A 22737-nucleotide genomic window follows, 5' to 3' on the forward strand; every position below is an offset into this window, starting at 1 on the left:
ACATACTACACTACAACAGTATTAATAGTCATCAATCAAACTAGTTTCAAGGACAGGTTGAACTGATCAGAGTGCTTGATTATGTTTGCACGTTTAACAAAATAAATTCTGAATAATGAAAGGGTGTTAACGTAGCAATAAACTATCACAGAGTAGGATACAAGTGCAAACCTAAGCATTCCACAAAGTACCTGAGCCAAATGAAAAGGTGGTTAAATACTTTCAACATGGAAGGAAGAGGAAAGTTAAAATCTGGCAGTAAATTACACCCATGTCATTCTCACACCTAACTGACTGGCACAGATCAGAAAGCAGGTTATCGGCCAACTTATTCAGTCAAGGTAGTGTTGAGCCAGAAAAAAATAAATTCTACCCACTTAATATTTAAGAAAAAAGGCAACACAGTATTTCTATTTGTCATATCCAAGAGTCTAAAACTTCAACCTGGATCAAGACACCATCCAAAAATCAGTCCCAAAGTTAGCCTGTGCAGACTTTGTAATTAATTCCAAATTAATCTACTGATAGTGCCTTTGAGAAGTTTCTTTTACATGAATGATGCTGTATAAATACAAGTTGTTATACTTTTGAAAAGGCATAAACTTCCAAGCAACCAAGATGTACATCTTTAGATCCATGTTCTCTGTACAAAGTTACACAAGGTCAGGGGATTAACTGGAATCCAAATAAATGAAGATTAAAATAATTAATAAAATTCAGGCAACTGAGCAAAAGCTGCCCAGAAGAATTCAGCAAAATTAACATTAGAGACCTCTAGGAATATTTTAATGTATACACAATTTACTATGGAAGAGATTGAGTAGGTACCTGAGAGTGCTACATTCGCTGATAAAGAACTGAGGATGCCAGTCTTAGGGAAGTTCCGGAAACGCAGTAAATTCCTACAATTCTAAACTGAAGATACTGTACAGTTAATTAAGAAAAGATGTGAGCCGATATCTGCACACTTAAAATTCAGCTTATTTGTACACAATGCTTTGTAACACCAGGGCGCCTTGACCACACTAATTGAATGGAACTCCAGAAGACTTGAGAAGGGTTTGCTTCACGATCGCTTAAATTAGGTTGCTCATAGGGACAAAAAACATGAGTGGACACTTGGAACAAATGGCCTGTTCTTGTTCTGCAATATTTGGGAGTCACTGGCGACCACAACCTATACAAATATAATTTAGCAAACTAACACACACACACACCCCCACTCCACTGGTGAGAGTCAAACTCTCCAGGATTCATGGTTGGTAAATTTATTAAATTTAAAAGATGCTTTTTATTTTGGTGAAAAAATATTTCCACTATCAGATTTAGAACATTCCAAAACTTCAGAGAGACAAGCTTCTACTAAATACTTCTATGAACTTCAGAGTTAAAGTAATTGTTTCCATAAAGTGCATGGCTATATAGCAGTAATATCATTACTTCGTGAAGTAATCACTACTAATGTAATGGACAAGTTCATACTAGCAACAGAAAATCACAGAAACTGACGAGCTAAATTGACTCTTTACTGGAATGGAGACATCCAAAACAAGAAACGCAGCTTAGAATCAGAACAAAGTCCATAGAAGTGAGATAAGAAAATATTTATTGATGCATAAGTTAAATAATGCTTGGGGGAGGCTCCTATAGGGTGAATAGAGCTACAACTTACAGAAAGAAATTCACTGGTTTGGTCTGTGTGCTGAGTTTGCTGGTCTAATCTATGGCTGCAAAACAAGCTAAACTGGCCATTTCCTTCCCCGGGTTTGGGAGGCTAATATCGACCAGGTTCCCTGCCCCTTGTCCCTCTTCAGCACTCTCTCCTGATGTGTGCAGCAGCTCAGTGAAGAGAGGTACACTCAGCTGTGATATCCTCTATAGTTGAATACCCTATTGACACTCATTGCCATGGCTCAAACATGAACAATGGCCACTTGAACATGACACTGAAGAGCAACCAGCATCTGTGGAGCAGTACCTCAGTGTGAGATGGCTGAGGACCAGGAGCAGAGGCATATGCCAATCAGAAAACAAATACTACCCCAGCACTACACAAGTCACAACTACAGGTCTGAAAGTTTTTTTTGGGGGGGAGGGGGGGAGGGAGAGAAAAGAAAAAAAAGCAGAAAAGGGAATTATCTGGAACGTTGCGGTTGCCAAGCACTTAAAACAATTTCCAGATTTTAACCTGTATGGTTCAAATTCGGTAGCCACAAGAAAAAAAGTGCTGATTCACATTGGTTTGTTCAGTGGCACAAGGCCCACCGAACTGATCAATTTTATTTGAATTTCTCCTCACCTTTCTTACATAATCGGAGCATTCTCTGAGGCACACTAAGCAGATGACAAGTTTTTTAAAAAATGGCTTAAAGAGTCTTAATGATGGGCTAACTCCTCTCTTTCGGGAAGCTACCAAGCTCTACTCCTCCCAGGCATCAGACTAAGAAGAAACTTACAAAATGGCATTTTTTCTATCCCACCACTTAACATTCCAACCATCAGCAAAATTATCACTGGCAAGCTTCCCAACAAAATACAGTCGAGTCCATTTTATTGAAAAACATTTTTTTTAAAAAAATGCTAATTTGCTTGAAAGACATTTTAATTTGAATTAGGAATTCAAAAGAGCAAAAAACGTTACAATATTGGAACGGGAAGAGATCATTCAATTCATGAAGGCAGTTATGCCAGTTTATACATGTTTAAAAATATATTAAAATATTATACATCTTTCAGTCCCATTTCACCAACTTTATGATACATTGAGATCCACTCTTTCACTTCTCAGTGCATCATTTAGAAGTAGGACTAAATAGAATAGAACCAGAGAATGAAAAAGCATTGGAACTTTTGAAATTCTCTTTACAGACATACCACACTGTTGGCCACTTCTTTGTCACTGGCAACAAAACATAGTTGAACTATAATCTCCTCTACCTAGAATTTGAGCATAAACTGCTGGATTGACATCAGATGCCACATTTGCATCAAATTAATACCATATTGTCTTCATCCTTTTGAGTCAGACTGGCTCAATGACGAGCTAGATCGACTCTTTACTATGATGCAGTTATGCAAAACACGGAACACATTGGATTCACTTTTGAGTCAAAAAGAGAAGGGAGCTTCTCTCAATGTCCTAGAAAATAAGCTTCCTAAGTAGAATTGGTCACTCAATCCATGGCCGTTGTGGGACACTGCTGTATGTAAATTGGCTGCCATATTTCACCCACAAAGTACACTGTCAATCCACTTTAAAATATATCATAGAATCATAGAATTATACAGCATAGAAGGAAGCCATTTGGCTCATCGTGTCTGTACTGGCTCTTTGAAAAGAGCTTCCAAATCAATCCCACTCCCCTGCTCTCTCCCCATAGCCCTGCAAACTTGTCCTTCCCAAATAATTATCTATTTCTCTCTTAAAACTTGTTATCGAATCGGCTTCGACCACCCTTTCAGGCAATGCATTCCAGATCCAAACAACTCGCTGAGTAAAAAACTTTCTCCTCACCTGTTTCTTTTAACAACTATTTTAAATCGGTATCCTTGGGTTACCAACCCACCCGCCAGTGGAAATAGTTTGCTCACCCTATCAAATCCCCTCATAATTTTGAAAATTTCTATTAAGTCACCTCTTAATCTCGTCTGCTCAAAGGAAAATAATCCTAGCTTCTCCTCATAAATGAATTCCCTCATTCCTGGTACCATCCTGGTAAATCTTCTTCGCACCCTCTCCAATATCTTGACATCCTTCCTAAAGTGTGGTGCCCAGAACTGAACATTGTACTCAAGTTGAGGCCTAACCAGTGTTTTATAAAGGTTCATCATAATTTCCTGACTTTTGCATTCTATACCCATATTTATAAAGCCTAGTATCCTGTTTGCTTTTTTAACAGCTTTATCTAACTTCAAAGATTTACTTATATGAACCCCCAGGTCTCTCTGTTCTTTAAGATTATACCATCAGCTTATATCGCCTCCCTTCATTCTTCCTCCCAAAATGCATCACTTGGCATTTCTCCACATTAAACTTCATCTGCCACGCATCTGCCCATGTTACCAGTCTGTCTATGTCCTCTATGTCTGCTACTATCCTCCTCACTGTTTACTACTTTTCCTAGCTTAGTATCATATCCTGTAAAGCGATTTGAGACGTCTTGATGATGCGGTTTGGCGCTATATCAAATCAAGGATTATGATTAGAAGCAGTAGAAATAGTAATGCAAATCAGCCATTTTGGGAAGTCTGAAATTATGTTGCAACTTTTCTTGAAAACATTCTTGACTGAAGTTGCTCTTCAATGAAAGAAGCCTGCCAAGAATTTTAAAAAATGTTTAAACCAGGAATGCTCTTACCAGGAATCCACTTTATATGGAAAAAATAAAGAGTGGACTTTATTTCTAAAATACAAACTAGTCTAAAAATACACTCCATCGTAGTGATAAACCATAACTCCACTATGATAGGACCACCATCATTGGGGAACAAAACCATTTACCATGAACTATGTGGCTTCAGGCATTAGCATTCAGTGTACCAGCCATTTCACTTACACAAGCCACTCCAGAGAAAATACAGCTACGAAATATTATGGTTTTCATAGAATCCAACTGCATAGCAGGAGGCCATTCGGCCCATCGTTTCTGTGCCGGCTCTTTGAAACAGCCATCCAATTAGTCCCACTACCCCGCTCTTTCCCCAGAGCCTTGCAATTTTTTTCTTTTCAAGTATAAATCCAATTCCCTTTGGAAAGTTATTACTGAATCTGCTACCACCACCCTTTCAGGCAGTGCATTCCAGATCGTAAAAACTCGCTGTGTAAAACAAAATCTCCCCTCTGGTTCCTTTCATTACTGTTTTGCAGAATTTTAATTCCTTATTATAAATTTGTAATTTGATTTACAGTTGATAGATGCCATGTAGAAACAATGCAAAGTGACATCAATTAAGTTCCAGTTGAATTTTAATTCCTTATTGTAAATTTGTAATTTAATTTACAGTTGATAGATGCCACGTAGAAACATTTGCACAGTGGCATCAATTAATTTCCAGTTGAAGCCATTTGCATTAATAGATCATTAAGATTTTGTGTTCAGTCAAGTGTTGCTACTGGTATCATTAATGTGCCAAAGTGCTGCATTTATATATATTATATGGCATGCTTCTGTTAAGTACTGCACTTATCAGAACATCAAAACATGCTGTACTACAAAAATGCATTCGTCTATAAATAGGAATATTTCCAAAAAGGAGAGATTTTAGACTACAATATAAGAGAAGCAAAATACATTTATGGTATCTTCCAGCCAAGGGACAGTTAACAGCTCAGCAATTATAATGGTGAGAATGTGGGGGTGGAAACAAAAAATTACCCCATTCTACACTTAAAAGGGAAGATTACTTTATGGATAAATATTTCCAAAGGCTTGCCATGCATTTTAACAATTGACTGCTCCTTCAAGCCTTGAAAGACCAATTTAGTGCATTAAAAATTCAACTGGATACACTTCAGTGATGTCAACCACATGGATCCAACACAAGGTGCTCAAAATGTAAAGAAAGTTAATCTGGTCCCAGATCAGAAATTTATTCTTAAAAAATTATCCACAAAACATGACGAGAAAGAGTACATCAATTTCACACACAAAAGGGTGTATTTTCAAACATTAATGGCAACATCCTAGATTTCTACAGAATCCTCTCGTGCAGAAATGACTAGTATACCATTTCTTTTTAATAGTATAGAAATGTAAGTGTTACATTAGAGATCTAAAAAATACATTTGCACTAAATTGATACAACATTGACCATTATAAACTCAGATGATAAATTGTATAATCTTGGTTCTCACGATTTATCATGTCAGCTGAAATTCCATGATTGCTTTATGGCTTTGTAATTTACAGCTAGTAAGAGAGTGAGTGTCCTCTACACTACTATCTCTGCAACATGCAGTGTATTGCATTCTGGGGACACCCCCATGAAGAACCAGTCTGTCTAACAGCAAGCCAAGCAGGCAAAACGCACCGCAGAACGTCAAGGTTGTCGAGTCTAGTCTCACAAGCCTGCAAGAGGACAGACAGCCAGTTCTTCATAACAGTAGTTACTGTCTGTGGAATGTTTGTTGTGAGAAACATTACACTACTGTGAGGTACTTCACAACTATCACTGTCAAAACTCAAAAGCACAAATAGAGACTGCAATGGGTTCACATTCTGCGAATTACAGAATCTGATGTCACATTTGGTGATAGAAGCAAAGGTCTAAGGAGATTCTTTTTAAGAGAATATGAAAAACAACAACTCCTAGATGTGTAAAACAGTAATAAAGCTGATAAATAAATTATTAAATAAAACGTCAATCATATAAAATCACCTAGACCCTTCTTTATAAAGTGTGCATCCTTTAAAATTGAGGCATTTAAAAATGGATGAGAAAAATTAACTTTCAAGGGTCTTGGGAAAAACTGACTCTCACTAAATAAAATGTTTGCAAATCGTGAGTGAATTGATCATATTAATAAATCACTGATAAAGGTCGTACTTTGATACTTTAGTTAAAGACATCAGTGAAATGCACCATTCTTGTCTCTAGCAATGCACTATTCTGTGTCTTGCCTCAAATCTCGTTAACCCTGCAAGCCAAAGCCCTAAAGGGTAGGGTGTTCCTAGCTGAACAAGTAGTGAGAAAGCTGCTCCATTCCAATAAACATCTCTGGAATTTCTATGTATTGGTGAAATGCATGGAAATCTCAGTTTGGTTTGGATACTCTTAAGCATAGTGATAGATTTCCAGATAACCCCCAAAAATTAAGCTGGTACTAAAGTTTTAATATAGAGACTTGGATTTTAAAACAATTGGGTAGATTCTTGAAATCAGCCACAAATGTAATCCAATCTATTAAAACTGAGAGAAAAAAAGTATTGAAAACACTTCAGCATTTATTATAAAGACATTAAGAGTAACATATCCTTTTAACATATAATTCAAATTCAGAATAACCCTGAAGGTAGCCTCTCTCTACTCCCCTCCCCCCCTCCCCAACCAACTAGATTATGAATATTTTGCTCAATTTTCATTGCCTACCAATCTCTTACTTGTAAGGAGAAATAAAGCTTGAATTGTTTCATTCAGAATTAGACAGTTAAGAATAAAATTTACTATAAACAAAGAGTTAATAACCATCACCTTCCCAGAAATTGCCAAATGAGGACATTCATACAATAATAATCCTTGCATTTGATATAGTGCTTTTCACATCTGCTAGACGTCTCAAAGCGCTTCACAGAATATACTGTAAAGTGAATTAACTGTATATTTGTGGGTGAAACGTGGCAGCCAATTGCATTAATTAACCTCATAGGATAAAGGCTTCTTGAAATCAGCCATAAATGTAATGCATTTTATAAATAAAAAAATCTCTTGCGTGTGATGAATGAGGAAACTCAGGAGATCACAAATCAACATCTATTTTGCAAATGCATACCAATCTCCAAATAATCAGGATTTTAGAAGCAATGGGCAAAAAAAGAGCTGAATGCTTTGGTTTTAATAGATAACCAAGTAAGTTACCTAGCTACTACAGCAAATATTTGCTTTGAACCTCAGTGACAACATACTTAACAGGGTTTTGCAGCAGCTACACTGTTAGAACATAATACTTCAGCCTTTGAGAAATCAACTGGCATTTACTTAAGACTTCAGAGAAGGATGCAAATGCTCATCTCCACAGGGAGGGAAAATAGAGTTCATTGCTAACATAAGATTTTTGATTTCCTTTGAAATTACATGTTATTTTGATGACAAATTCAATATGTACAGACTGTTACGCCAGTAAAATACAATGAAACCGTCATTTCAAAAGGTTATTCATTTAAAATGCATGCAAACCAGCTTGACAAGAATACTTTCAATGGCATTTAGCATTCCACTATCTCCAAGGCTGGTTTTAATTTTAAAGGAATATGTAGCAGTGTTTCAAATAACATATCTGGATTCAAGTGACACTGAATATTGAGCTACTTACTGCTACTGAACACTGATGCTTTACTGCCTTGCAACACACTCCTGCATAGCAAATGCCTCAACTTATTACATGGCATGGCTCTGAACATCATCTCTCAACTGCATTTCAACACAAAAACTAGTTACAAAATGCAGTATGATAATTTTTTGGATGGGGAATTGAAAGGGATTGGCCTGTAGAGGATTAACAATATTAGTTTATTCTATCTTCTTTGTGTCTGAAGTTTCCACTCTATTTTAATTAGACTTTTGAGACATTCTTTCTAAATCAACTTAATCTGTAAACTCAAAAATAAATCAAAAATGTTGTCAACTTTATAACATTTCACAGACAAAAGGTTTGGAGTTAAGCTGAGTAAAAGTGATTTAAAGAGTGTTTATCAGACAGGCTGCCTGAGTGACTCCATGGGATAGAGTTCTTGGGCAATGTGACAAAAATGTAAAAAAAAACTACCTAGAACAGTTACTGTGGTGGGTTTATATCATTACGCCAGCCCAAAAATAAATCACCATAAGCACTATATGTCTGATCATTGCTAAACAAGCCACTGCAACACAGCACTATATATAGGATTGGATAGAAAGATTTGGCACTCAATAGGTATAGTCATTGCCTTATGTCGAATTGACCCACACAGGCCAGGAAAGTTCCAGGTCTAAATCTTCAAAATGAGCCAAGTTATCTGATCTCAGCTGAAACAATGGTAGACGTGCAACTGGCCTCAGAGGTAAGGCGTTGACTGGAAGAAATGACTCCTGTTGGAAAGCACAGGGGACAGAGGAGAAACGGTTTAACCATGGGCCCATCATGGTCAAATAGTGATCAGCGATCAATTTTGGGGATTAGCCAGGTGACCAACACATATGAAAACCCATCATCATGCTGAACAGTATCCAACTAGACAGAGGCCTACATGTGTATAATAACAATTTACATTTTATACACAGCCTTTCATGTTAAGAGAACATCTTAAAGAACTTCACAGGATATACTGTAGGATACACGATAAAGTGTAACAACTGTGTATTTTGTAGGCAAACATTGCAGCCAATTTACAGAGCAATGTCCTGCAAACAGCCATGAACTGAGTAACCAATTTTATTTTGGGAATTGTTGGCCAGGACACTAGGAGAAACTCTTCTCTTTCCAAATAGTGCCTTGGGATTTACCAAGTCTCTTCCCCTCAATGCCATTCAATACACTAATGACGAACAAGTTGAGCAACATAGGCAGTCTTGTCTTACCAACTCCTTTAGTTGAGATTCCCCTGGGAGTTATGTGATCTCAAGATTTTATAGGGGTACTTTATGTTAAGGTTATGAGAGAATATGGAATTTAGCACCGAACGTTGGAGAAACAGGCCATTTGGACCATCAAGTCTGCCTAGTATTTTTCTCCACAAGATCCATCTAGTCTGTTACGGTCACCCCTTTTTTTTCTATGCCTGTCTGCTGTCTAAAATGTGTTCTGTAAAGTTCATGTGTTCACTAAAAGCATTAGCCAGTCTGAGTAGCCCTTTAAATACATTTTTTATGTATTTAAAGTTGTTTTTGATACTTATGGTGCCATCAAGTCTGACTCTAGTGGAAAGCCTCAGCACGTCCCAAAGTAGGACAGGGGCAACCTCCCACTGAAAGTAAACTTAGATGGTTTTTAAGTAAAAACCCAGCAGGGGAGGAGCCATCAGTGCAGGGAAAACGACAGGATGTAGAGCAAACTGTTGAAACACAAAAACCCACAGTAGCACAAGTATCAATCACAGGCATTATTAACTGTAGTTATACTAACTGCCCTGTACTAACAACAATAGTGACAAACCTGCAGTCATGACAGACTGGAAGCCTTCCAAATTGGACTAAAGGAAAGCATTTTGTGGCTGAAGGTTCTAAGCTGTTCTGGCGTCAGCGAAAGAAAAATTGATTCCGCCAAAACGAGTACGGGATTATTTGATCACCATGGCACATGAAGGGCTGGGGAGCGTTCACCATGGTATTAAAGGGACTCCAGCCAATTTACAAGAGTATTGGTGGTCCGAGATCAAAAGGGAAGTAAAACAATATGTTGAGGGATGCATGAGATGTATACAAATTAATCCGAACAACGTACCATGGTATGTCAATTTGGAACACGTTAAAATGGGTTATCCGTGGAAGAGGGTCTATTTAGACTTTGTCGGACCCTTACCAAACAGTATCCAAGGTAATCGGTACGTACTTGTTTTTGTTGATCACATGACCGGTTTTACCATTGCATACTCTTGCAAAAGGTGTATTACAAAAACTGAAGATAATAACTCAGGAGCTGATATCTCCTAATGGTGTAATGAAAATATTGGAATCCGATAGAGGCAGACAATTCACTGGCTGAGATCATTAAATCTCTCACTCAAAATTTAGGCATTAGGCACAATCTACATGTACTGTACCACCCAGAAAGCTCTAGTAAAATTATAAGCGGCTGCACGTGTGTTTACTTTAAGTGTGATTAGTGTTTGTTATTTCATGGTTGTGTTTGTTGATATTTATTGGGTCGCTTAAGATTTAATGCCGAGGATTGTGGATTTCATCGAAACTACAATAAAATTCTGTTCAGTTTTCTTAAGCGTACTTTATCAAGCTTTCTGAATAAATCAAAGGAGGGAATACAAAAACAGGTTGAGCCTATGTCACAGTCTGTTTAGAATAAACAACTGATGACAGAAGCTTGCCAATTTGCTTTAATTTAAATAGCAATTGGTAGTACCTGTTGTCATGGAAGAAATCATTTGTCAAGTTACAGGGACTTGCATTTATTAGTTAGGATTGAACACAGAAGCCATCCAGTACACTGCGAGGGGGAGCGAGCTATATTGTGGGTGTACATATAGGGGTGTACATATAGAACCATCTCAAGTCTACTCCCACTCATTCCTCATCAATTTATTCAGAAGCAAGAGAATTTTTAAAAAATGCTGTCTGACAGCATAACACATTGGCACAATAAATAATGTGCTCTGCCATGCCTCTGAATGGGACACAATTTACAGCTAAAATTCCAAACATAATATCTCCCCCTCTCTCTGTCACACACATACACGCAAACAATTGGATTCAACCCCACCCCAGCTCACCACCGTGCTCAGACAAAAAAAACTGAAGCAGTTGTTTTGCACCAAGTTAAAATCCATGCAAGGGCAAGAAGAACAAAAGATATGAGCTTTCTGTGTTTTCTTAACCGTGCTTTCTCAAGCTTTCTGTATCAATCGAAGAAGGAGGGAATACACAAACAGGTTGAGCCTATGTCACAGTCTCTTTAGAATAAATGACTGATAACAGAAGCTTCGCAATTAACTTTAATTTAAATAGCAATTGGTAGTACCTGTTGTCATGGAAGAACTCATTCATCAAGTTACACCTAGTTACCGGGACTTGCATTCATTAGTGAGCATTGAACACAAGAGGCCATCCAGTACACTCTGCAAGGGGGAGCAAGTCATATTGTGGGTGTACATATTGGGGTGTAGAACCGTCTCAAGTCTACTCTCACTCACACCTCGTCAATTTATTCAGGAGGGGGAGAATTTTTAAAATTTGCTGTCTGACAGCATAACACATTGGCACAATAACTAATGCACCCTGCCATGCCTTTGAATAGTGGGACATAAATTTACAGATAAAATTCCAAACATAATATCTCCCTCTCTCACACACACACACACGAACACACACACACAAATCGATGCACCCCCCCATCCCCATCACCAGCCCACCAATATGCTTAGAATAAAAAAAACATTGAAGTTAAAATTCATGGAGAGCCAAAGGGAGAAAAAAGATCCTCCCCTCAGAAAAAAAAACTTTTGTGAAGTTATGAGCTTTCTGCTATGGAAGGAAGAGTTTTGGAACAAGAGCTTTGTATTGAAGCAGTAGCAGAAGTCCAATATGCTCCTTATTTGGCTGCAAAATTGCTTGAAGTGTGCAGATATTAGCCTCACACCTGATGTAGCTAAGAGACAAACAATAAAATAAAGCAGACTACTAATCTCTGCAACCCCAGTCTTGCCAGGCTTCATGCCCAGAATGGATCGATTTCAAGATCCTCACACTCGCTTTCAAATCACTTCAAGCCCCAGCACCTCCCAACCTAATCAATCTGCTCAGTTTGCACTGCTCCACCCGACCCCCTTTGCTCAGCTAGATTGGTCCTTCTGCACATACCTCTACACCTCCGCTCCAACATCACGATTGGCAGCCGTGCTTCCAGCTATGATAACCCAAATTTCAGGAATTCCTTTCTCAATCCCTCCAACCTGCCCCTCTGTGCCCATCTTCAGATCACACCTGAAGACTTTCCTCTTTGACTGTGCCTATGGTCACCTCCCCATTCTCCCCAGCTCGGCATTAGACTATGCCATTGTTAAGCACTGCATGATACCACCCACACAAAGGGCACTATATAAATACAATTTGTTATTGTTGTTCCTGCCTTTCTAATCTATTGTTTATGCTTTACTTTCAAAGCATAATCTTTCAATAGTTTATACTCTGATGCACAAAAAGTTCAGTTTGTTAAAGTATTCCATTTCTGGACAGTCTCTACCCTTCCCAATTCTATCAACATGTCTAAAAGCCCTGATCATAAAACTGGAATCCAATGACCAATGCCTGGAGCTAGCAGAAGATCCAGTTCGATACCACAAATCAAAGGAAAGTTTACTTTCAAAGATTTCTGGCAGTGCAACTGAAAATATTTTCAAGATGGATTGTTCAGAAGTAACTCTTGTTTCCAATTTCCTCTGAATCAGCATTTTACTTGTAAAATCTATAACAACTTCTTTAAATACATCTGTCTCTGATCTAAATAATTGTTCATCCAGTGTATAATTTATATAAACACAATTCTGATCACCCTAATACTCCCCAATAACCTTTCAAATACAAATCTACTTGGAAATATGTGCTGTCAAGGAGTGTGGAGGGGTCTCTCTCACTTTGGGAGATTCAGAGTTCATTCAAGACACTTACTTGTTCAGTACTTCATTTAATATCGTAAACCTAACTGATCCAAAACAGCATATATATGATCCACCACAGATGATTACATTGCAAAACTGCCATTATGATAGCTTGTTTCCAACATGTAAAAGAAAATCCAACATGTTTCATTTTTTAACACCTACTGGTTCCAATATTTTATAAAAGCAACTCTCAAACACAGGCAACATCTATTGAATGAGAATCTGTATATTTACAAAACATTTGCCCACCACACTGCTGACATACTATAATGAACCAGGAAGTTTAGTTGTCATCAAAGAGTTCAAATATCTACTACAATGAAAAATTACTTTAGATAGTGAAAACTTGGGGAGGAAGAAGGAAAAGGGTGTGGTGATTATTACAGAATAAGGTAATATTGAATGCAGATATCAGCTTTTGGAAACTAAAACATACTGTGATTTAATTATAGGTAAGAAAATGTGACATTTTCTGGCCAGAAGTGGTTGCTAAATCGATTTTAGTAATACTCATTAACTTTCCAAAAAAAATTTAAAAGATAGTTTAGTTTAAAAAAGTGTCCATAATAATTCAATGCAACAAAATGCTACTTAATAGTGCAGTAAACTAAGACAATGGCATTGTTCTTGTTGAAACTTTTATCTTACATTAACAAAACCTTTGATCCAATCTATGAAGGTTAATCCATTTGACTCAGATCCAATGACCTGGCATTTGTAACAATTCAAGAATCTTTCAATACAGAATAGAATAAATGGGATCAATTACCTTTCAGCTGATCAGCAACAACACTTTGCGTACCAACTCTATCCATCACTTTGCTATCCTCCTTCAAGTAACGTTCATCCAAGTACTTAGCTGTAACCTCAGAAATGTGAACTTTTCCAGCTACCCCAAGCTGTTCCATCAAATTGGCCAGGTTAACATCATTGGACCACACATCAAATTTAAGAACGTTTCATTCCCAAAATACCACAAAGGACAGTGCCAGTGTGGACCCCAACCCTCATAGTGACCATCTCTTTCTTCTCCTGGCAGAATTGCTCGATAGCCTGGATCATTCCTAACACCATCTCGATGCAACAATAAGCATGATCAGACCTGGGTATTGGGCAGCCAGCCACACAGTAATAGCAAATGTCTAAAGTGCTGATCTTTTCACAGCCTGTGTTCTCACAAAGTTGGTCAAAGCGTCCAAAGTCATTGAGGAGTCACACCAAGAGGTGTGCAGGCTTGTTAGTACTCATTTTGGTGAAACCAACAATGTTTGTGAAAAGGATGCTAACAGGCTCCATCCTCTGCATGGTGATGGGTCTGAAGATGATGTGAGCTTCCGGAATGGAAAATTTATTTTTCTTACTCTTGGGACTGGACGTTGTGATGCGCCTGAATGAGTTTTCAATCTCATTGTCGCCTTGTTTCATCAGTTTATCTGCCACCATTCTCTGCATAACCAAATCGATCATCCGTTCCTTCGGGGCTTTCTCCACTTCCAGATCTTTGATTTGCATGATGGATTGACCCACTCAAGGAAGGTGCTCCTGGAATGCACTTGAGACATAATGAAAACGTGGATGCCGATGGCATGGATGCAGGCTTGAAGGCAGATCTTGCCTAATATTTCCAACAAAAGGTGCCCAATATCAGGGGATGGGAAGCAATCCGGGCCACTGAAATGGTAGCCAAATATCTCAAAGAGTAGAGTAGGAGATGCCAAAGAGGAAGCACAGGCAGAGGAGGGGTAAGGACACCTAGGTATAGAGCAGGAGCAGTACCTCCACACAAATGGAGGAACTCCCCACCGGCCAACAGGTAAGTGTCGCTCGTGCCCATAGCAACAGGCCCAACACTCTGACAGGAGTTTGCATCTGCAATCCCGTTCGAGCCGCCTGGTGTTAGATTCACTTGAAAACAAGTGTCGAGAGGCAAGGCAAAGACGAGCAGCATGAAGTGAAGCGACACCCTGCCATAGTGCTTGGCATACATGCAGCTGAAGGTGACCGGGAAGAGCCCGGCGCAACAGGTCAGGAAGACCTTCTATCTCCGAGAACTTTGATAACAAATTCACTTTTTTTTAAGCATTTTCATTATCAATTGGGGCTATATTACAGTCACTCCTTTATTTTCTATGCCTGTCTGTTTAAAATATGTTCTGTGAAGTTTAGGTATTCACTAAAAGCATTAGCCAGTCTGAGTAGCTGTTAAAATACATTTTAAAGTTGTTTTTGATACTTATGGTGTCATCAAGTCTGACTCAACAATTTGGTGGGGTAACTGACTATCTATAATTTGCATAAGTGGATAGGGAGGTGCACTGTTTCCCTATTGCATGATCACGCTTAAACTAAACACGCTAGCAGCCACTTGTAATGAAGTTAATCAAAGTGCACGAAAAAGCAGTGCCTGGCTATTGGGCCCGTTGCCTTTTTATTGTCCAATCAAAATCATGCTTTAATCATGTTCCCCTAATTCGGGGAGGTGCTCAATGCCCGTAAAAGAATGAGCACCATGTGCTCGAGGTCACTGTTTTTCTACCTGATGATATTGAAAGATATGTGCCCTGACTATTGATGAGTAGTCAGGGATTGGTTTCTCATGCAATTTAGATTAACTTCACTCACTACAAGTGGCTGCTAGTGTGTTTACTTTAAGTGTGATTAGTGTTTGTTATTTCATAATTGTGTTTGTTGATATTTATTGTGTAGTTTAAGATTTAATGTGGAGGGTTATGGATTTCATCGAAATTACAATAAACTTCTGTTGCGTTTTCTTAACCGTGCTTTCTCAAGCTTTCTGTATCAATCGAAGAAGGAGGGAATACACAAACAGGTTGAGCCTATGTCACAGTCTGTTTAGAATAAATGACTGATAACAGAAGCTTCTCAAGTCTACTCCCACTCACACCTCGTCAATTTATTCAGGAGGGGGAGAATTTTTAAAATTTGCTGTCTGACAGCATAACACATTGGCACAATAACTAATGCACCCTGCCATGCCTTTGAATAGTGGGACATAAATTTACAGATAAAATTCCAAACATAATATCTCCCTCTCTCTCACACACACACACACAAATCGATGCACCCCCCCATCCCCATCACCAGCCCACCAATATGCTTAGAATAAAAAAAACATTGAAGTTAAAATTCATGGAGGGCCAAAGGGAGAAAAAAGATCCTCCCCTCAGAAAAAAAAACTTTTGTGAAGTTATGAGCTTTCTGCTATGGAAGGAAGAGTTTTGGAACAAGAGCTTTGTATTGAAGCAGTAGCAGAAGTCCAATATGCTCCTTATTTGGCTGCAAAATTGCTTGAAGTGTGCAGATATTAGCCTCACACCTGATGTAGCTAAGAGACAAACAATAAAAAGGCAATAAAATAAAGCAGACTACTAATCTCTGCAACCCCAGTCTTGCCAGGCTTCATGCCCAGAATGGATCGATTTCAAGATCCTCACACTCGCCTTCAAATCACTTCAAGCCCCAGCACCTCCCAACCTAATCAATCTGCTCAGTTTGCACTGCTCCACCCGGCCCCCTTTGCTCAGCTAGATTGGTCCTTCTGCACATACCTCTACGCCTCCGCTCCACCATCACGATTGGCAGCCGTGCTTCCAGCTATTATAACCCAAATTTCAGGAATTCCTTTCTCAATCCCCCCCACCTGCCCCTCTGTGCCCATCTTCAGATCACACCTGAAGACTTTCCTTTTCGACTGTGCCTATGGTCACCTCCCCATTCTCCCCAGCTCGGCATTAGACTATGCCATTGTTAAGCACTGCATGATGCCACCCACACAAAGGGCGCTATATAAATACAATTTGTTATTGTTGTTCCTGCCTTTCTAATCTATTGTTTATGCTTTGCTTTCAAAGCATAATCTTTCAATAGTTTATACTCTGATACAAATAAAGTTCAGTTTGTTAAAGTATTCCATTTCTGGACAATCTCTACCCTTCCCAATTCCATCAACATATCCAAAAGCCCTGATCATAAAACTGGAATCCAATGACCAATGCCTGGAGCTAGCAAAGCTCCAGTTCGGTACTTGTTATAGTTAACAATAAATCGAAGGAAAGTTTACTTTCAAAGATTTCTGGCAGTGCAACTGAAAATATTTTCAAGATGAATCATTCAGAAGTAACTCTTGTTTACAATTTCCTCTGAATCAGCATTTTACTTGTAAAATCTATAACAACTTCTTTAAATATCAGTCTCCCTGATCTAAACAATAGTTCATCCAGTGTCTAATTTATATAAACACAATTCTGATCACAAAAGTACTCTCTGATAGCCTTCCAAATTCAAATCTAGAAAATATGTGTTGTCAAGGAGTTTGGAGGGGTCTCTCTCGGACATTTAGAGTTCATCATTTTTAACACTTACTTGGTCAGTACTTCATTTAATACCATAAACCAACTGATCCAAAACATGTGTATGATCCACCACGGATGATTACAATGCAAAACTGTCATTATGATAGCCTGTTTCCAACATGTAAAAAAAAATCCAATATATTTCACTTTTTAAACACCCACTACTTAAGGTTCCAATGTTTTATAAAGCCGGAAATGCTTCCCCCACCCCCACCAGCCAAAAAAAAATCTTTGAGGATGTGCACTGCAATTTCAGTGCAACAAAATACCACTATTTCTAAACAGAATACATACTCTCATACACAGGCAACATATATTTAATGATAATCTGCATATTTACAAAACATTTGCCCACCACACTGCTGACGTACTGTAATGAAACCGGAAGTTTAGTTGTCATCAAAGAGTTCAAATATCTACTACAATGAAAAATTACCCTTAGATCGTGAAAACGTGAGAAAGAAGAAGGAAAAGGGAAGGGTCTGGCGATTATTACAGAATAAGGTAATATTGAATGCAAATGTCAGTTTTTGGTAACTAAAACGTACTGGGATTTTGAATACTTAATTATAAGAAAAGAAAATGTGACAGAAGTGGTTGCTAAATCGGTTTTAGTAATACTCATTAACTTTCCAAAAAAAACAAGTAAGCTAAGACAGCGGCATTGTTCTTGTTGAAAGTTTTATCTTACATTAACAAACCTTCGATCCAATCTATGCAGGTTAATCCACTCTATAAATATTCTAAAACAGTTTTAGACCAGATCCAATGACCTGGCACTTGTAACACTTCATTAAGTACCTTTCGATATAGAATAAATGGGGTCAATTACCTTTCAGTTGATCAGCAACAACACTTTGCGTGCCAACTCTCTCCATCACTTTACCATCCTCCTTCAAGTAACGTCCATCCAAGTACGTAGCTGTAACCTCAGAAATGTGAACTTTTCCAGCTACCCCAAGCTGTTCCATCAAATTGGCCAGGTTAACATCATTGGACCACACATCAAATTTAAAACGTTTCATTCCCAAAATACCGCAAAGGACAGTACCAGTGTGGACCCCAACTCTCATATTGACCATTTCTTTCTTCTCCTGACAGAACTGCTCAATAGCCTGGATCATTCCTAACCCCATCTCTATGCAACAATAAGCATGATCAGACCTGGGTACTGGGCAGCCAGCCACACAGTAATAGCAATCGCCCAAAGTACTTATCTTCTCACAGCCCGTGTTCTCACAAAGTCGGTCGAAGCGTCCAAACAAGTCATTGAGGAGTCCCACCAGGAGGTGTGCAGACTTGTTAGCACTCATTTTGGTGAAACCTACGATGTCCGCGAATAGGATGCTAACAGGAGACATCTTCTGCATGGTGAAGGGTCTGAAGATGATGTGAGCTTTCTGAATGGAAGTTTTCTTCTTTTTATTCTTGGGACTGGACGTTGAGTTGCGTTTGATTGAGTTCTCACTCTCATCATCGCCTTGTTTCATGAGTTCATCGGCCACCATTCTGGGCATAACTGAGTGGATCATCCGTTCCTTTAGGGCTTTCTCCACTTCCAGATCTTTGCCGTGCATGATGGATTGACCCACTTTGAGGAAGGTGCTCCTGGAACGCACTTGTGACATAATGAAAAGGTGGATGCCGATGGCGTGGATGCAGGCATGAAGGAAGATCTTGCCCAACACCTCCAACAAAAGGTGCCTGGTATGGGGTGATAGGAAACAATCCGGGCCACTGAAATGGTAGCCAAATATCTCAAAGAGTAGAGAGTAGGAGACGCCAAAGAGGAAGCACAGGTAGAGGGGTAAGGGCATGACGGTGTAGAGCAGGAGCAGTACCTCCACGCAAATGGAGAAACTCCCCACCGGCGACAGGTAAGTGTCGCTCGTGCCCATGGCAACGGGCCCAACACCCTGACAGGAGCGGGCGTCTGCCGTCCCGTTCGAGCCGCCTGGTGTCAGATTCACTTGGAAACGAGTGGCGAGAGACAAGGCGAAGACGAGCAGCGTGAAGAAAAGCGACACCTTGCCATAGTGCTTGGCATACAAGCGGCTGAAGGTGACCGCGAAGAGCCCGGCGCAACAGGTCAGGAAGACCAGCGTGGGCGCCAAGAAAGCAGCCAGGTGACGTCGCACGCTGGCTCCAAAGTAGGCGGCCCACAACAGGCAGGCCACCATGAGGTAGCAGAGCGCGTACCTGAAGCGGCGCTGGGTCTGCGGGAAACAGCGCTCCAGACACGCGTCTTCCAGGTTGCGCGAGTCAAAGGTGGGGTTCCACCACTGGCCCGACGCCCTCTCGAAAAGCTGCGGTGCTTTCCTGCGGTGACTGCGGGCTGCTCGCTTGACCGATTCCCCCGAACTGCAGCTGGACGAGATGCTGTATTTGCAGTGCTTGTTGGAGCCGGGCCCTGAATGCTGTTGAGGCGCCGCTTTGCTGTTGATTTTAACGGCGACATGGTTGCAGTCTCCGCTCACGTCGCAGTACACCTCGGTGCCGTGCTGCTGGGACGCCATGGACCGAGCGCTGCACTTCTCCCCCCCCCCCACACGCCACCCCGAACTGCTGCGGACGTCGACCCCACCGCGCGCTAAAGCTGAGCCCTTCGCCTGGCCGTGCTTCCCAACGTGCGGCCGCTCGCTCGCTCCATCCACCATTTCCGTCACCGCGGCCGGGACATGAACTCCAGAGCCGCTCACATCCGGGACTCGCCGCCTGAGGCCGGAAAGGGCGGGAGTCAGCGGGCGCGTGCGCACTGTGTGCCGCTGCCGCCGGCCACCGGTCTCGCGCCTGACCGGCCGTTATTTTCAAACCGTTTGGAGTCACGTGGCGCTGGGCGTCCAGCTCGAGGGCCGGGCCGCGGTGCTGAAGCTGAGGTACCGTACTTGCTCACTCAAGTACGTCAGTGCACCGCCATTAACGTGCCACACAGACGGTGCTCGTGTCCCCAGTCCGTGCTGGGTGTATTGAACTCGCCGAGGAAGACAGTTAGGACTCGCACTTGGTTTCAGGGCTCCTGGGTTTAGGGTTAGTGTCTTGTCCAGTGAGACCCGCCTACAGGAAGATGAGTGTACGCGCCTATGTCGGGACAGGACCGAACTGGGCTGCCAACCCCTTACCCCCAGTCACACACCCTCGATGACACTCCACTCTCTGACGAAGAGTGGCCACTCGAGTGAGGGTGAGAGGTACAGTGCTGCAGGACTGCACATGCGGACCTGCACCTCAGGAAGATTCAGCATCTCGAGGTGAGAAAATCGAGAAGGGGGGGAAAAAAATGAGTTCACAGTGAGTCAAAGGACTGGAATCGTTTTGTAGTTTTGAACAAGTTTATTGTTACGGCAGTCTTTTGTGGATCGATGAATCACCTAATATCACCTGTACCGTACTCGTGTATTCGTTGTGTGTAAGTCATAAGAAAATGCGACTTGTACATAACTTTATATAAGTCATATAATGATATGAATTATGCAAGTTTGACATAACTCATATTTTGTCTAAGTCATATTAAATGCATGGTCCCAACTGATGTGAGGTTTACTGTATTGTGTGCAGTGCTTCAATTTAAATTGACAGTCCTGACTTCAATGTCCATACATCTCATTGACTTGCTGGAGATGCAATGAACTTCAGATGTGATGTCGAGTGTGAAGTTGCATCTTCGAAAGAGTCACTTAGACCTGTTCTGATATTTTTCCTTTAATCCTCACATGAACTGTTAAAACAAAGCAATAACTATTGTTATTGATTCTTTTTTTAAAAAAAAGTTTATTCACGCATCTCCTTTGGAAGTCTTGTATTCTTTCCAGCTCCTTCACTGATTTCCAGCAACTTTCAGACACTGTTTTTCTATCTTACCGACTCACTGAATTGTACATCTGCTTAAAGTCTACAATACACACCCAGTTATATATTATGTACAGCTGGCACTTACAATCATGCCTTAGTGTGAAGATTTATGCAGCATATCCACTTTTCTGTTTCCTATTGAAGAGCATTTTAGCAATATATTCCCAGAAACATAACATAGGAGTATAGGAATGTGCAGGACTGGAATGGACACCCTACAGGATATTTGACCGGTCTAATTTTCAAACTCCCATCTTTTCCTATCTAAAATACTCTATCTGAAAGAGGTGTCAGCTTGCCTCAGTTGCTGCACTCTCTTCTCTGGTGATGAGTTCAAAAATCCTTTGTTGGGACTTTGAACTCATCGTCAAGGCTGATCACAACATCATCAATTTACATTCATATGGGGCTTTTCACCTCGGGGTGGAATTTGCACTCTATTGTTTGGAGGAGTTGTCCTTCAGATGTGATATTAAACAAAGGTCCTATCTCCCTGTCCAGATGGACATTAAACATGTAATGGGGGAGGACAAGTTTGCAGAGCTATGGGGAGAGAGTGGGGGAGTGGAATTGATATGGATAACTCTTTGCAAAGAACTGGCACAGAACACAGACACGATGGGCTGAATGGTCTCCTGTGCTGTAAAATTCAATGATTCTATGAACAACACTATTTGAAAAGAGAAGAGTTTCTCCTTGTGTTCTTCCAGCATTCCTCAATAATAAAATTGGACATTCACACCATAGGTGTTTGTGGGAATATTGTGGTGCGCATAATTAGCAGAGATAATGACACTTGTTGATCTATTGATTGTATTGAGTAAGGTATTGGACTGCAATCATACCTTATTGGATCTGTAATATGTTCTCACAGTGACAAAGTCCTCTCATCGTTTAACTATTTTGGTGATAGTTTTTCCTCTCTTCACCCTTTCTTACTGCCTAAAATAATTCATTCAATGTCATCTCACCCTCCACCTGTCTTGAAAATTTGTCCAGTTCTCCAATTGTTGCTCCGGGACACTACCCTGTGTGAAGGGCACTATATAAATGCAAGTTGTTGTTGTCATATGTATGCCCTTTATAACTCATAGTCTTAACAATATCAGCTGGTATCAGGAGTCCTTGAACCCACTACCACCCAACAACCATGATGCTTCCCTTTATATTTTGTCTATTCAATTTTCTGCACCTAAATCTGTACAAAACTAAAAGACAATCAACGCATAAAACTTGACCTAGTTACAAATAGTTGGTTGAAGGGATGACGAAGACTGATGAATGTTATCAAATAGTTAATGAAATCGAACCTAACAGCAGGAGCTGAACAAAAAACATTGACTTAAATCATTTCTGACAAATAAAACACACAATTAGAATTCAATTCAAGTGAATTACGTGTAGAACACAATATACAGACAGTAAATAAAGCAAGGCTATTCAAGGCCATTATTCCAAAGGTGTGTTTGAGATTAAATGGGTCCTAAGGG

The 22737-nt window shown here is 40.1% G+C and overlaps 1 protein-coding gene across 1 annotated transcript in view; it reads right to left on the reverse strand.

Annotated features, from left to right (window-relative positions):
• Positions 1–20103, reverse strand: part of adcy9 (adenylate cyclase 9) — a 54730-nt gene extending 34627 nt beyond the window's left edge. Inside the window, exon 1 of the mRNA XM_007893612.2 lies at positions 18231–20103. Within this exon, the coding sequence (XP_007891803.2) occupies positions 18231–20055 (1825 nt within the window). The 5' untranslated portion in view covers positions 20056–20103. The remainder of the gene's footprint in view (positions 1–18230) is intronic.
• Positions 20104–22737: the final 2634 nt, after the last annotated feature.

Source organism: Callorhinchus milii, unplaced genomic scaffold (assembly GCF_018977255.1).
Source record: "Callorhinchus milii isolate IMCB2004 unplaced genomic scaffold, IMCB_Cmil_1.0 Scaffold16, whole genome shotgun sequence".
NCBI lineage: Eukaryota > Metazoa > Chordata > Chondrichthyes > Chimaeriformes > Callorhinchidae > Callorhinchus > Callorhinchus milii.